A 14384-nucleotide genomic window follows, 5' to 3' on the forward strand; every position below is an offset into this window, starting at 1 on the left:
TTCTTTTTTTTTTAATGTATTTACTATTATATAGACACACCAGAAGAGGGGGTTAGATCTCATTATGGATGGTTGTGAGCCACCATGTGGTTGCTGGGATTGAACTCAGAACATTCGGGAGAGCAGTCAGTGCTCTTACCCACTGAGCCATCTCACCAGCCCCACCCCCCACCCCAGCTTGTTTTTCAACACGTTATAGAATGGCAGGATTTTTGTATTGGATTTTGGTTTTAGACAGGGTCTCCCTAGCCCATGCTGGCCTTGAACTTGTGGCAGTCCTCCTGCCTTAGCCTCCTGGGTGTGGGGATTACAGGTGTGAGCCAGCACACCTGACCTGAATTGTGTCTTCATCATGGCATTATGTGGTTCATGCTCAGGCCCTGGGCTCACCTCAACCCTTTGTAGCACTGGTTTTCAACCTTCCTAATGCTTCGACCCTTTAATACAGTTCCTCATGCTGTGGTGACCCCCAGTCATAAGATTATTTTCATTGCTACTTCATAACTGTAATTTACAGCTCTTATGAATCTCAGTATAAATATCTAATATGCAGAATATATGATATGTGACCCCTGTGAAGGGATCGTGACCCACAAGTTGAGAACTTCTCTCTAAAGTTGAGACCTGTGGCATGGAACAGGCCAGCACCTGTGTGTTCATACTCGGTTGTGATTGGTGGCTTTGGTTGGGGTTTCTGAACTGCAGTACTGCTGTGGTAAAATGGTGATACACATCTGGTCCTCAGCTATGACCATCAAGGTTAAGTGAGGTGGAGACCCAGCAGGCTCACCCCTGTCGGCATGACTGTGTGCCTGAAACAGCCTCTGTGTCAGTGTGTGTGAGAGCAGATGGCAGCCCCTCCCTCTCAGGCTGTCATGGACTGATAATGGGAAGCCATGTCAGGACATGCCAGCCTAGGGAGAAGATGTGTGTCTGTGTGTGTGTGGTGTGTGTGTGTGTGTGTGTGTGTGTGTGTGTGTGTGTATGTGTTGGGTGTCATTCCCCAGGTGTGTGTGTGTGTGTGTGTGTGTGTGTGTATGTGTTGGGTGTCATTCATTCCCCAGGTGTGTGTGTATGTGTGTGTGTGTGTATGTTGGGTGTCATTTCCCCAGGTGTGTGTGTGTGTGTGTGTGTTGGCTGTCATTCCCCAGGTATACTGTGCTGGTTAATTTATTTGTCAACATTAGAGTCTTATGGGAAGCAAAAAAAAAAAAAAACCTTAATTGAGAAAAATGCCTCCATTAGATTGACAAGTCTGTGGGGAATTTGCTTGACTAATAATTGTGGGAGGGCCCAGTCTTCGGTGGCAGTGCCACCCCTGGGCAGATATGTCTTGGGCTCTATAAGAAAGCAAACTGAGCAAGCTAGGAAGTAGCCATCCTCTGTGGTCTCGGCTTCAGTTCCTGCTTCCAGGTTCCTGCCCCTTCACGGGAGCTGTAAGATGGAGAGGGTTACCAGGCAGGGTGAACTAGCCAACATGCCTGGGTTCTTACAGGAGTTCTGGGCATGGGGCTCAGTTCCTGATGCCTGTAAGTCAAGCATTTTCCAGCTAACCAATTTCCTCAGCCCCATTTTCCATTGACAGTGGATGGAGCCCAAGGCCCATGTGTTAGGCAGTGCTGTATCCCTTAGCCCCAGCTGAGCTTAGGTCTGGGACTCTCATGACTATCCTGACAGAAGGTACTGGGTGTCATGGAGGGTGCCACAGGATGTAGGTCCTATGATGTCCTGCACTTTCCATGTTTGTTGGTAGGCAGCAGCTGGCCTGTGATGCGAGGTCTCATCATACACTGAGATACACTGAGACACATGCAAGATACACTGAGACAAGCTCTGGCATCAGCAGTGAGGGCCAGCGATGAGACATGTACTGTTCAGTAGCCCAGGAAATTTGAGTCAGCTGCCGCTCCAGCTGACCTGAGGGGTACAGGAGTGGGGAGTGGAGGCAGACACAGCCAATCGAAGGGCGTGGTGGGAGGGAGGGCAGGCATCTTCTCCAGCTGTAGTATAGGATAAAGCCTGCACAGGCAGAGATAGGCAGACTGGACACTGAGAGGGAACAGGGGACAGTACTGGGGACAGACTGGCAGAAAGTGTTTAGGATGAGTTTAGAGCTGCAGGTTTGGATTCCCTCCATGTGGCTGTCAGGTAGAGGCCCAGGAGGGGCAGTCAAGGTGAACGACAGCATCGTGAGAACCCACTAAGCTGGGCTGGCCACAGTGGGAAATCCAGGGGTGTATAGGGAAGAGAAACAGCCAGGTTGTCCCACCGATGCTGGGTGAGGCCAAGAGTAGTGCTAGTCTGAGGATCGGGGAAGGAATGCCTCAGGTGTTCTCAGCAACAAAGAGAGAGTGTCAAACATGGATGCCAGGAGGAGCGGGCATCCAAGGATCTAGGGAGGGGTGCTGAGAGGTGGGCATGGGCTGTGTTTGTGGTGATTTCAGCTAAAGTGGGACTGAGGCACTGAGTGTGGGTCAGAGGACCCTTGGGTTCCAGGCCCAAACAGTGGGTTAGTGGCTATGGTTGAAGCTGACAGGATAGGGCGCTGTGGACTGCCTCGTGTCAAGTTGAGTGAAGATGCCTTTTGGTGTATGGGTGCCGGCTGGTGGGGCTGTGTGCTATGTTCTGGTGCCTGTCTATAAATTGGGGCTTAGCTCCAGGTGCAGAAGGTATGAGCTCACCCTGAGACACTGTTGCTGTGTTTTTTCAGGTGACACATTGTTTGTTGCCGGCTGTGGGAAGTTCTATGAGGGAACTGCGGACGAGATGTACAAGGCGCTGCTTGAAGTCTTGGGCCGGCTTCCTCCAGACACAGTAGGCTGTGCCTCCCTTCCCCAAAGGCCCCACTTGCTCCAGGAGCGGAGCTGCTGCATGCTGGGCCCACCCTTCAGGCCCAAGAAATGGCCTGTGTGTGGTGGATCCTCTGGCAGGCCTCAGCTCTGAGCTCAGGGGAGAAGTGGGCGGAGCCATAGTCATAACAGCCTTTATTAATAGTCATTCTATGTGGCCTCGTCGTATCCTCTAGTGCACACACCGTGTGGGCTGCCAAGTCAGCCTGATACATGACATGGCTCTGTGTTGGCTTTTTCTTCAGAAAGTCTACTGTGGCCACGAATACACCGTAAACAACCTTAAGTTTGCACGCCACGTGGAGCCCAGCAATGCAGCCATTCTAGAGAAACTGGCCTGGGCCAAGGTAGGTGAGGCCGAGTCCCAGAGCGTGGCTTGGGGTCCTGTCATGGCACAGGGCCTTTCCTTTTTTTTTTTTTTTTTTTTTTTTTTTTTTTTTTTTTTTTTTTTGGTTTTTCGAGACAGGGTTTCTCTCTGTAGCCCCGGCTGTCCTGGTACTCACTCTGTAGACCAGGCTGGCCTCGAACTCGGAAATCCGCCTGCCTCCGCCTCCCAAGTGCTAGGATTAAAGGCGTGCGCCACCACCGCCCGGCGGCACAGGGCCTTTCCAAGGGCCTGGATGCTGACTCACAGTACGGTCTGGACAGCAGGTGGAAGCTAGGTATCACGAGCTCAGTGCTGGTCACTGCAGTAAAATCTGACTGGAGGGCACAGTGCAGGCCGTAGATGCTGCATCTTAGCATAAGGGGACCAAGCTACAGGGTCCAGCCCTGTTCCACACGTACTGAGCCGTGAGTCAGTTGATCCTCATCTGAAGGGGTTTACTTCGGTGATGGCTCCAGCGAGCCCAAGGCAGTGGCTAAGAGTTTTATTCGAAACCTGGCTCTGCCTTCCCACCATTCACTGTGGATGATGTCGGTGAGCTGTGTGCACAGGGGAGGCGCGGCTCCCTCTGCGGAACTCAGAGTGGTGCTTCCTTGCATAGGTGTGCTGTGCTGTTGTGTTGTTTAAAATAAACACTCCACCCAGCATGTTCTCCTATAAATAGGGAAGGGGTTACAAAGTAACTCTAGAGAGTTTGGCCCTTAGAGGGCTGCCTGGTGCAGGAGAGTCAGGGCTTCCAGACTCGTCTCAGCTACTTTGGATGTTCTTAGCTAGCCTGGGCTACATGAGACTATCTCAGGACAACAAAGAATTCAAATGCTGAGTCAGGTGCAGTGGCATACATCTAATCTACTTAAGAGGCTGACGAGTCATGCTGCAAGTTCAAGGCCCGCCTGGCCATCAAAGCCACCCCTTCAGAAAAATGTTCAATCCTTCTTAATTAGTTAATCATATTCATCTTAAGAGTACGCATTTAGTATTCTCATAAAGGCCATACTGTGTGCACACTGTCCATACCGTAATACTGCTCGGCAACTTATTTTGTTCCCTTCTTTCCTCTTCGTCCTGGGGATCAAATTCAGGGCCTTGCAATGCCAGACAAGCAACTTTGAGGGTAATTTACACACATTCAAATGTCTTGGATGAAACCTGTAGTTAGATGAACTTTTGACAGCACACAACCACATATCCCTACCATACCTGAGCCAGACCACACTGCCGGATCCCCTCTGGAAGGCACTTTTGTTTTTGTTTTTGTTTTTCAAGATAAGGTTTCTCTGTGTAGCCCTGGCTGTCCTGGAACTCACTCTGTAGACCAGGCTGGCCTTGAACTCAGAAATCCACCTGCCTCTGCCTCCCAAGTGCTGGGATTAAAGGCGTGCGCTACTACTGCCCGGCTTGGAAGGCACATTTAAAAAGACTTATTTTGATATTTCATATATGAATGTCTTACCTGCCTGTACCTATGTATATCACATGCATGGCTGGTACCCGTGGAGGCTGGAAGACAGCATGAGAGCCCTTGAAATTGGAGTTACAGGTAGTTGAAGGTTCCCATGTGGGTACTAGGAACTGAACCTGGGTCCTTTGCAAGAGCAGCCAGTGCTCCTAACCACTGAGCCACCTTTCCAGCCCCTCCCCCGACAAGGCACCCTTGACTCGAAGCACCTTGTGTTGTCAGCTGCCCTTCTCTAGAGGGTTCTATAACAGAACCATAGACTCTTCCTCGCTTCCCCAGCTCCTGCTCAGCCTGTGTCATATGGCTCACTCCAGGAGTTCATCTGTTAGCTGTGGGTGAACCCTCTGTGCTTCCTGAGTCATGAATAAAGGTGCCGTGCAGTGCATGCTTGTGTGCATCTTCTGTTCATGCTTTTTGTTTGTTTGTTTCTGTTCTTGGAACTGTGTTTAAAATTGGACCTGCTGAACCGCATAGCCAAATATATTTCAACTCTTAAACTGATTTTCAAAATTAGCGATGGATCCTGCTGTTTAATACTTCCCTCTTGACGGCTGTGGTTCCTGATGCTTGGCATGTTAATGGCGCGTTAGTGTTAGCGGCCTTTCTGTAACCCTTGGCTTTGAGTGCCCTGTCATGAGGGAGGTTCACATGGATGGCTGCAGCTCCTGTCCCAGCTCTGTCCCTCAGGCCTCCATGTTAGACAGCAATAGTTGGACAAGTGCTTCATGGAGAGCCCTGTGCTTATGAACTCCTCAACTTTGGTTTAGCCATGTTAGCATTGTCTCTGCCCTGGTCTGTGCTACTCAGGAGCAAGGCTATTCATGTGAGGTGGTGGCCAGTGCCCTCCAGCACTCTACTGCTCAGCCACTCCCCAGGTACTCTCTGGAACCTCCTGGCATGGGGAGTGAGCGCCCCTCATCCTGTGCTGGGAGCCCAAGTCACTCACTGCCCCCCCCATGCTGCTTCTCTTGTTGGGGGACTTGCTACCTTTGCTTCTGTTTTTGTTGTGTGGAACACAAAGCTCACAGTAATGAAGACAGGACTTGCCCAAACCTCAGAGGCAGCATAGAGACAGGACTGGTACAGTAGTGCAGCAAAGACACCAAGACCACTGCTGGTCCCTCCCATGAGCCTGGCCTTGCTCAGAGCACTTGTCTGCTCTGGCAGCTCTTGTTGTCCATCTAGGGTAGACTTGAGTTTATAGATCACTGAGATATTTGAAAGGTGGGGCCCATTGATCCCTATGTGACAGTGGTATCTTTTACAGGAGAAGTATGCCATTGGGGAGCCCACGGTGCCATCCACCCTGGCAGAAGAGTTCACCTACAACCCCTTCATGAGAGTGAAGTAAGACGTTAGTGGGGCCCCCTCTCGGCCATACCCTCTCGTGGTAGCTCCAGGCTGAGCCCATCCTGAAGTGAACATGCCTGACCCTCACACCCAAGAGGCAGGCTTTGTCCCCATAAATGTGATATGCTTTTCTTAGAATCTTGCAAGGATGTGAGGGACCCAGGACCCATGTGGGGAGTGGCTTTGGAGGGCTTCTTTAAGGATCCTTGAAGCTCTGGGCCTCTGGGCTGGGTAGGCAATATGGAGCTGATGGCTTCCATCCGTGAATGCTGGGAACACCTGCTAGGCTTGCTTAGTCCTGGCAGTTTTCTGCATGAGGATGTCCCAGGCTCTTGGGGCAGGCTGTGTGTTTGCCTGCAGCCTGTTCTCTTCTCTTGCTTCCTCAGGGAGAAGACCGTGCAGCAGCATGCTGGTGAGACAGACCCTGTGACCACCATGAGGGCCATCCGTAGGGAGAAAGACCAGTTCAAGGTGCCCCGGGACTGAGGCACGCGGGACAGGGACTTTTAACCGACTGACCTGCTGCTAATGCAGGATCTAGTCTAATTTTAAGTTAATTCAGAGCCCTTAGCTTGTGTTATCAAATGTTCTAATGCATATTTATAAGAGAAAAAAGGTTTAAAGTATTTATTCCCATAACCCCTGCTTTATGGACTCTATATTACCTCTTGTTCTACCAGTCTATAACCTCAGGGTCCTGTGATCACATGACATCCAGTTTCACCAGTCTGTTAGAGTGGTGCTTGCTCTGGGAGGGGCTGAGCCTGGGTAGGCTCCTTGCCATCCTGGCTCTTTGGGATGGAGATGGCTGGCACCTTTCTGGGCTTTTCCTCCCCATTTCACTAGCCTCAAGGGTAGCAACTACTTCCAGGAATTAGTACCTGTGTGTGTCTGTGTGACATTTTCACGAGATTGTTTCTGTGTCAGTGAGTGGACTTAAGTCCTTGAGAGCAGGTTGTGCCACAGCCTGGATTCTGATAGACATGAAGCCAGCAGTTTGCCAAGGCCCTTGTCTAGGGCAGGCAGCTTCTGGGTTGGCCACTGTGGAGGCTTTGATCAGGATCCTGAATTCTCAGCAAGTCTTATGCTGGCGCCCCTGCCCTGAGCAGCCTGGAACCTGTCATTGAGCATGTTAATGGTCCCTGTTGGCCTCCACCTTGTCCTGTCTCCTTCTGGGAGAGGTTGGAGCTCTGCACTTGCTGAGTTGAACCAGCTTGGCTATCCTGGGACGCTGCCATCTTGAAGTGGCTCTGCCTCTGGCCTGCGTTACAGCGTTTCCTGTCCTGCTCTACTCCTGCCATCAATCTCCAAGGCTTTTCTTTTCCTTCTCACACCTCGTAAGAATGTTTCTTTTATTCCCGGAGTCTGGGGGCTTGCTCCAGGAGACCATCTTGTGGCCATACTTTGACAGCGAGCTTGCTTGTCCTGTCCCTGCGCCACAAACCGTTCCTTTAGCTTTATAATTATTCATTGCCAGGAATACACATTGCCCCATGTGTTTCCACCAGAGTCCTGAGCATCCTTGCATCCATTCACATCAGAATGGGGAACTCTGAGATTGGATCTGGAGTTGCGGCTCAGGATGGGGAGATGCAGCTGCAGCATGGTACCCACCATAAACCAGCCATACTGTCTGTCCAGCTGCCTTCCATTGCATTGTGCCCTGCAGTCCCACTGGCTGCAGCCCGGGCAGTAAGATTCCAAGGTTTAGGACACACGTGCCCTCACTTCGTACCCCGGCCACACATGTAGAACTCAAGCCAGCTACACTACTAACTGACTGGTTATGGACTCAAGGTGTTTTCTGCCCTGGCCATTAGCTTCCTGGGGCAGCGCAGTGCTTAGGAGAACTTTGTTATAAAAGAGACTGGAAGCTGGGTATAGCAGTGTATGCTTTAATCTCAGCATTCGGGAAGCAGAGGCAGGAGAATCTGAGTTCAAGGCCAGCCTAGTTTAAGAGTCCCAGCACAGCTAGAGCTATAGAGAGATCTCATCTCAAAAGCCAAAGCTAAAATGAAAGTGACATGGTGGCTGATGAGATCACAGGACCTGGCATACAGGGGCTATGCCACCTCAAAGTTAGGGGCAGCTCCCTTTACCCTGCACATGTGCACCACTGCCAAGCTTCCTAGCCTCAGTTTCCACATTGTGACACAGTGGGGTGGTTGATGGAGGAGTCACTGGTCATTGGAGTTGAGCAAGTCTCCAGCTACTGTCCCCCTCTGCAGAGTGAGAGCAGGCAGTAGATATAGTGCTTCAGGGAAATAGGAGAAAGTGCAGCATGTGCTCGCTGTGACCTTTCCAGATCCGATGGCCAGAGAGGCCTCACCCAGGAAGGAATGTTTGTGTAAACTTGTGGGAAAGGGGCTGGGGGGCACTATAGAAGCAGGAGAGAGGAAAGAGGCTGAGGGGAGAGGGATAAAGATGCATATATAAAGCTGGCTGTGGTGACACGTGTGCTTAATCCCAGCTCTCTGAGTTCGAGGCCAGCCTGATCTACAGAGCGAGTCCTAGGACAGCCAGGCTACACAGAGAAGCCCTGTCTTAAAAACCAAAGCAAATCAAAACAAAGTGTATGTGTGTGTGTATCTCTGTGTGTGTGTGTGTGTGTGTGTGTGTGTGTGTGTGTGTGTGTGTCCTGATATAGAAGCACAAAGCTATCCAAGAGCAAACTTAGTTGAAAAAAACAGACCTCCAGCCTCAGAGTGAGTGAGAAATGCACAGGCCCTGGGGCAGGAATAAGGAGGGCAGCTTGTCTAGGCTCAGAGACAGGTGGTGGCTGTGTGAACTGTGCGGCCCTTGGTTTCGATTCCAGCGGGAAGCACACTTCTGCTCCACCAGGATTCTTGACTTCAGGTAGAGGTAGGTCCGCACATCCTCTTTTGAATGTTAATTGTTCTTTGATCTAGTGAACTGCACAGATTTTTCTGGTCCTAAGTCATTATCTCAGTAGGTGGGTGAGATCTGTAGTTGAATCCCAATATGAATCCCTCTATAGCTGTGAAACCACAAAAGATGTAACAATTACTTATAGCTGTCCAGGTGTGGTGGCGTACACCTTTAATCCCAGCTCTTGGGAGGCAGAGCCAGAAGTACCTGAGTTCAAGGCCACCCTGGTCTACAGAGCAAGTTGCCCAACAGCCAGGACTACATAGAGGAATCCTGTCTCAAAACAAAAACAAAATTACTTTTAACTGAGATGATAGTCACACAAGTAGCCATTTAAACTGCAGCCCTGGGTCCACCCCACCACATACGCCACAGCTGGACGACACCGGTGCACTGTGGGTCCACCCCACCACATACACCACAGCTGGACGACACCGGTGCACTGTGGATCCACACCACCACATACACCACAGCTGGACGACACCGGTGCACTGTGGATCCACACCACATACACCACAGCTGGACGACACCGCTGTACTGTGGGTCCACCCCACCACATACACCACAGCTGGACGGCACCGGTGCACTGTGGGTCCACCCCACCACATACACCACAGCTGGACGGCACCGGTGCACTGTGGATCCACCCCACCACATACACCACAGCTGGATGACACCGGTGCACTGTGGATCCACACCACCACATACACCACAGCTGGATGACACCGCTGTACTGTGGGTCCACCCCACCACATACACCACAGCTGGAAGGCACCTGATGTACTATGTTCCACGACCCCATCCCTCACGATCTAGTCACTGGTGTCTATCTATCCAGCTGGAAAAGGCGGGCTTCTGGCTTAACCACCCATGTGCATGCATGCCTTCAGGGGAAGCAAAGGCCAGGATGAGAATAAAGAATTGCATGGTGGCCGGGCAGTGGTGGTGCACACCTTTAATCCCAGCACTTAGGAGGCAGAGGCAGGTGGATTTCTGAGTTCAAGGCCAGCCTGGTCTACAGAGTGAGTTCCAGGACAGCCAGGGCTATACAGAGAAACCCTGTCTTGAAAATCAAAAAAAAAAAAAAAAAAAAAAGGATAGGTGGCACAGAGTGGGGGTGGGAACAGCACTAGAACCTGACCTGCTCAGTGGCCAGCTCTTTCAGTCCTAGGGCCCATCCCTCTGTGTGAGTATTGGAAGACCATCTCTGCTCTCTGATTTATGGTCTACCTGAGAGCCACTGACATTGGCTGGGTGTGGAGGAAGATATTCTTCCCTCCTCTTGCCTCTCAGCTCCACAGCTCAGAGTCTGTTTGCTCTGAACACCCTCCCTGGCTGCAGCCCTGTGGGCTCTACAGCACCCCCTACCCTGTTTGTCACCAGTCATTGGGTTCCTGCCATTCCCTGAGGACTGCTAAGCAGGCAGTGGGAGTAGAAGACAGAGCCCAGTGCCCAGCAAAGACTCACCAGCTACAGAAACTGGAGATGTCAGTGTCACTCACCTGAATTGGAATCACCACTTAGATGTCCATGAACACACTTTGGGACAGATCATGTCCCATATGCCAACTCACAAAGGCTGAAGTATTTAGTGTGTTCTCTAACCAAGTACAATTAGAGCCACAGTAAACATTTCTCAACACTACGTGAGTCATGAAATACACAAAGCAACAAGCGCAGTGCTGGGAAGAGATATATCTTTATATATCATGTATATGTATATATATTATATGGGGAGGGGCAGTATGGGGTGGCACTGGGATTAAACCCAGGGCCTCACACACCCCAGGCAATTATTTTACCTTTGAGCTTTATTTTCAGCCCTAACAATTTTATAGCTTTAAATACTTCAAAATAAAAGGTCTCAAAAATGCAGGCTTTAACTTAACAAGAAAACAAATGAAACTTGAATGATCAAAAGCAACAGCTAGGGTATAAAGCTCAGGGATAGACACTTACTGAACATGTGCGAGGCTCGGCCCATCTCCAGAATGAATCAGGCTTTTAAGTCAACTCCATACTCGGGCCCACAATCAAATCAAGGTAAAGGCTGAGGAAGAAGCATTGCTGAGGTTCTGGGCCAGTCTTGGTACAGAGTGAATTCAGGGATACCCTGAGCTACAGATTAACACCTGTCTCAATAACAGCCCCCCCCCCAAAAAAAGTGGAAACTTGTAAAATGGAAAAAAGTTCTTTGAAGAGATGAAAAAAAAAAAAGAAAACAAAACTCTGACCTCTACTGGATCAAACTTAAAGATATAAATTACAAAAGTCACGCAGAAGAAAATCACTCTGGCTTATATGGAAGTTACCAGGGTTTATGAGGGAGTTCTAGGAGAAACTGGAAATGAAATGCATAAATCCCTAGAAAGACACGAATCACTGCAGCTGGCTAAAAACTAATGAACTGGGGTGGTATGTGTCTCTCAGCTACTCAGGAGACTGCAAATTGCCTGAGGCCATCTTGGGCAACATAGCTAGATGTGGGGGTGGGGTTATTTGATTTGGGGTTAGGTCTCTGTAGCTGAGACTGGTTTCAGACTCATGATCATCTTGCATCAGAGTGAGACTGGATTTGGAACACATCTATACCAACTGAAGTCTTCCAAGGAAGGCAGAGGCCATATGGCTTCATTGGCGGGCTCTGTCCATAACATCAGACACACAAAGGTGTTTCAGAATACAGAGGGACTGCTCCCAACTCAGCTATCAGGTGAATATTTCTCTGATACAAAAGCCCAGGAAAGATATCACACACACACAAAGACAAAAAGTCCTTAATATTACCAACCCAGATTCAAGTTCAGCAGCATTATATACCATGGCCCTGTGGGATCTGCCTCAGCAATGTAAGGTTAAACATCAACCAGGGTAGCAGGCCCTGAAAATAGAGAGCAAGGCCTACAGGATCATCTCAGAAGAGTGTTGACAAAGTCCATTAACTTACAGACTAGCTCCACAAACACTATCGGGAGCTTTCTTGGCTGAAAGAATGCCCCAGTGTGCTTAACCTGTGGCCACGAGAGACCCACAGCCCCAGTGACATCAGACCACACAGTTTGACATCTTACAATTTGGAGGTTGGCAGCTGCCATAGCTCTCATCGGGTGTCAGCAGGGCTGCACTCCTGAAGGCTCTAGGGATGTGACCTTGACCTGCCCCACTTCTTAGAAGCCTCCTGCATTTCCAGCTCACAGTCCCTTTCTCTGCCTGCACAGCTGGAGAGCCTGGCTGAGCCCTGATCCAGCTAGCTTCTTCATCACCTTCCAAATCCCTCTTTCTCTCCAGGACCCCGAGTTTTCCTTGGCTTCACTTGGAAGCTCTTGCTAAGGTCAATTCCCTCTGCCACAGAATGGTCACAGGTTCCAGGGATCAGGACATGGACACCTCTTATTTATTATACCCCCTTCTAGAATTTGTGAGAATGGTGTAGCCAGCACCAAAATTAATGGCATATGATTTAATCTTTCCCACATGGGCAAGGGAAAGTCATCCACTCTTGCCATGTCACAGGGCACTGCAATAAATCATTAAAAGGTTTGTCAGGGTTTTATAAATAGGAGAAGATAAGTGAATGACACAGCCCCACACAGCAAATCCTAAGGAACAGTTTCCCACAGGAATTAAGCTGGGCCGAGTCCTTGGGTTGTAAGATGAGAGTAAATGCATTGTGTCTTTACACGCTAGTAATCCAAGAGTAAAATAGAAACCATTCCTCTCTTGGGAGCATCAAAACTAGTAAAATACCAAGGAAGTACGTTATCAAAGTGTAAGGTTTACACAGGGACAGTGGCAGTGTTAAGAGAAATGAAGGAGCAGAGCCCAGGACAGGATGGCCAGGCTCAGGGACGAGACCACTCGCTAAGGTGCTGGCTCTTCACAAGCTGATCACAGAGAAGAGTGCAGCCCCCAGCAAAATCCTTAGGTGGTGTTTGAGGAAGTAACAAGCAGGCTTTAAAATTACACAGTGATTCAAAGAACCCAGATGATCCAAAACAACTTTGGAAAAGAACAAGGTTCTGGGACCTGTGGCTACCTGAAACTAGAAAGCACAACCAAGACGTCAGAGTGGGCAAGGACAAGGTTGCCACCAGCTCCGAAGCTAAGTGGACAGTACGCCAGTATGCTTGTGCCCATTTGATTTTCCTTTGTTGGATGCCAAGAGCAGTCTTCTCCACAGATGGGCTGGGCCACTTGGACTTGTCCAGAGGAAACATGAATGAACTCTACAGCATGTGTAAATTAACTCAGCGCATTGGAGTACTAAAGAGCTTTGGACTCTGAAATTTGGAGGAAGGACCAGTACAAAATATAAGTTCATGGATTCATTTTTTTAGGCAGTGTTCTTGGATGTGACATAGAAGTCTTGAGCTAGAGGAGAAACAAACTGATATTCTTCAGAATATCAGATATTCAGAAACTTGCAATAAAAAGACATTCTAAAAAAAAAATAATAGAACCGTGCAGTGGTGGTGCACGCCTTTAAACCTGGCACTCAGGAGGCAGAGGCAGGCAGATTTCTGTGAGTGTGAGGCCACCCCTGTCCTGAGTTCCAGGACAGCCAGGGCTACACAGAGAAACCCTGTCTTGGAAGAGAGAGAGAGAGAGAGAGAGAGAGAGAGAGAGAGAGAGAGAGAGAAAGGAGAGGGATTTGCAGGCAAATGGATAGAATTAGAAACAATCTGGCCTCCACCCAAAAACAAACAAGAAATCATTCTGAGTACAGTAACCCAGATTCAGAAAGACAGATGTCACATTTTCTCTCACTTGGGGATGTTAGCTTTGAATCTGGAGTACTCGCAGACCTCAGGAAGCTATTACAGGGCCTCAGAGGGGCTTTCAAGTTTTGGCGAAGACGAAATGGTTCACAAGGTTAAAGGGGAATAATGGAGCAAGCAGGGTCTCTGTTGGGGACTGGTCTAATTGTCTTAATTCGGCTCCCCAAATCACACAGGAATCTAAGCATCCAGATGTTTTTGATTGGTCAATAAAGTTACTAACAGCCAATGGCTAGGCAGGAAGATGGAGGCGGGACTTTTAGATTTACTGGACAAGGGACAAAGGGAGGAAGAAGGAATAGAAGAATCGTTGGGGCTGTCTTACAGTTTCAGAGGTTCAGTCCATTAGCATCATGGTGGGAAGCATGGCAGTGTGCAGGCAGGCAGACATGGTGCTGGAGAAGGAGCTGATAGAATTCTGCATCCTGATCCAACAGCAGCCAGGGAGAAGACTGACTTGCAGGCAACTAGGAGGAGGGTCTCTTTGCCCACTCCCACAGTGACACACTTCCTACAACAAGGCCACACCTCCTAATAGTGCCACTCCCTGGGAGAAGTATATTCAAACCCCCACAGAGGGATGAATCGAGAATGGGAGGTAAAGAAGAGACAATAGGGAGGGGAAACTAACACCACAGGCCTCTGGAAAAAGTCACATGGGACCCTACTACCAC

At 49.5% G+C, this 14384-nt stretch overlaps 1 protein-coding gene across 4 annotated transcripts in view; it reads left to right on the forward strand.

Annotated features, from left to right (window-relative positions):
• The window catches only part of Hagh (hydroxyacylglutathione hydrolase), a 102045-nt gene extending 95363 nt beyond the window's left edge, over positions 1-6682 (forward strand). For 3 of the 4 annotated variants that reach the window (XM_031350920.1, XM_031350916.1, XM_031350919.1), the window contains exons 6-9: positions 2711-2814; positions 3095-3196; positions 5961-6040; positions 6430-6682. In XM_031350920.1, coding sequence (XP_031206780.1) covers positions 2711-2814; positions 3095-3196; positions 5961-6040; positions 6430-6529 — 386 coding nt within the window. In that variant the 3' untranslated portion in view covers positions 6530-6682. The remainder of the gene's footprint in view (positions 1-2710; positions 2815-3094; positions 3197-5960; positions 6041-6429) is intronic. The other variant, XM_031350917.1, reaches the window with a different exon arrangement.
• The last annotated feature ends 7702 nt before the right edge of the window (positions 6683-14384 follow it).

This window comes from Mastomys coucha, unplaced genomic scaffold, assembly GCF_008632895.1.
Source record: "Mastomys coucha isolate ucsf_1 unplaced genomic scaffold, UCSF_Mcou_1 pScaffold5, whole genome shotgun sequence".
NCBI lineage: Eukaryota > Metazoa > Chordata > Mammalia > Rodentia > Muridae > Mastomys > Mastomys coucha.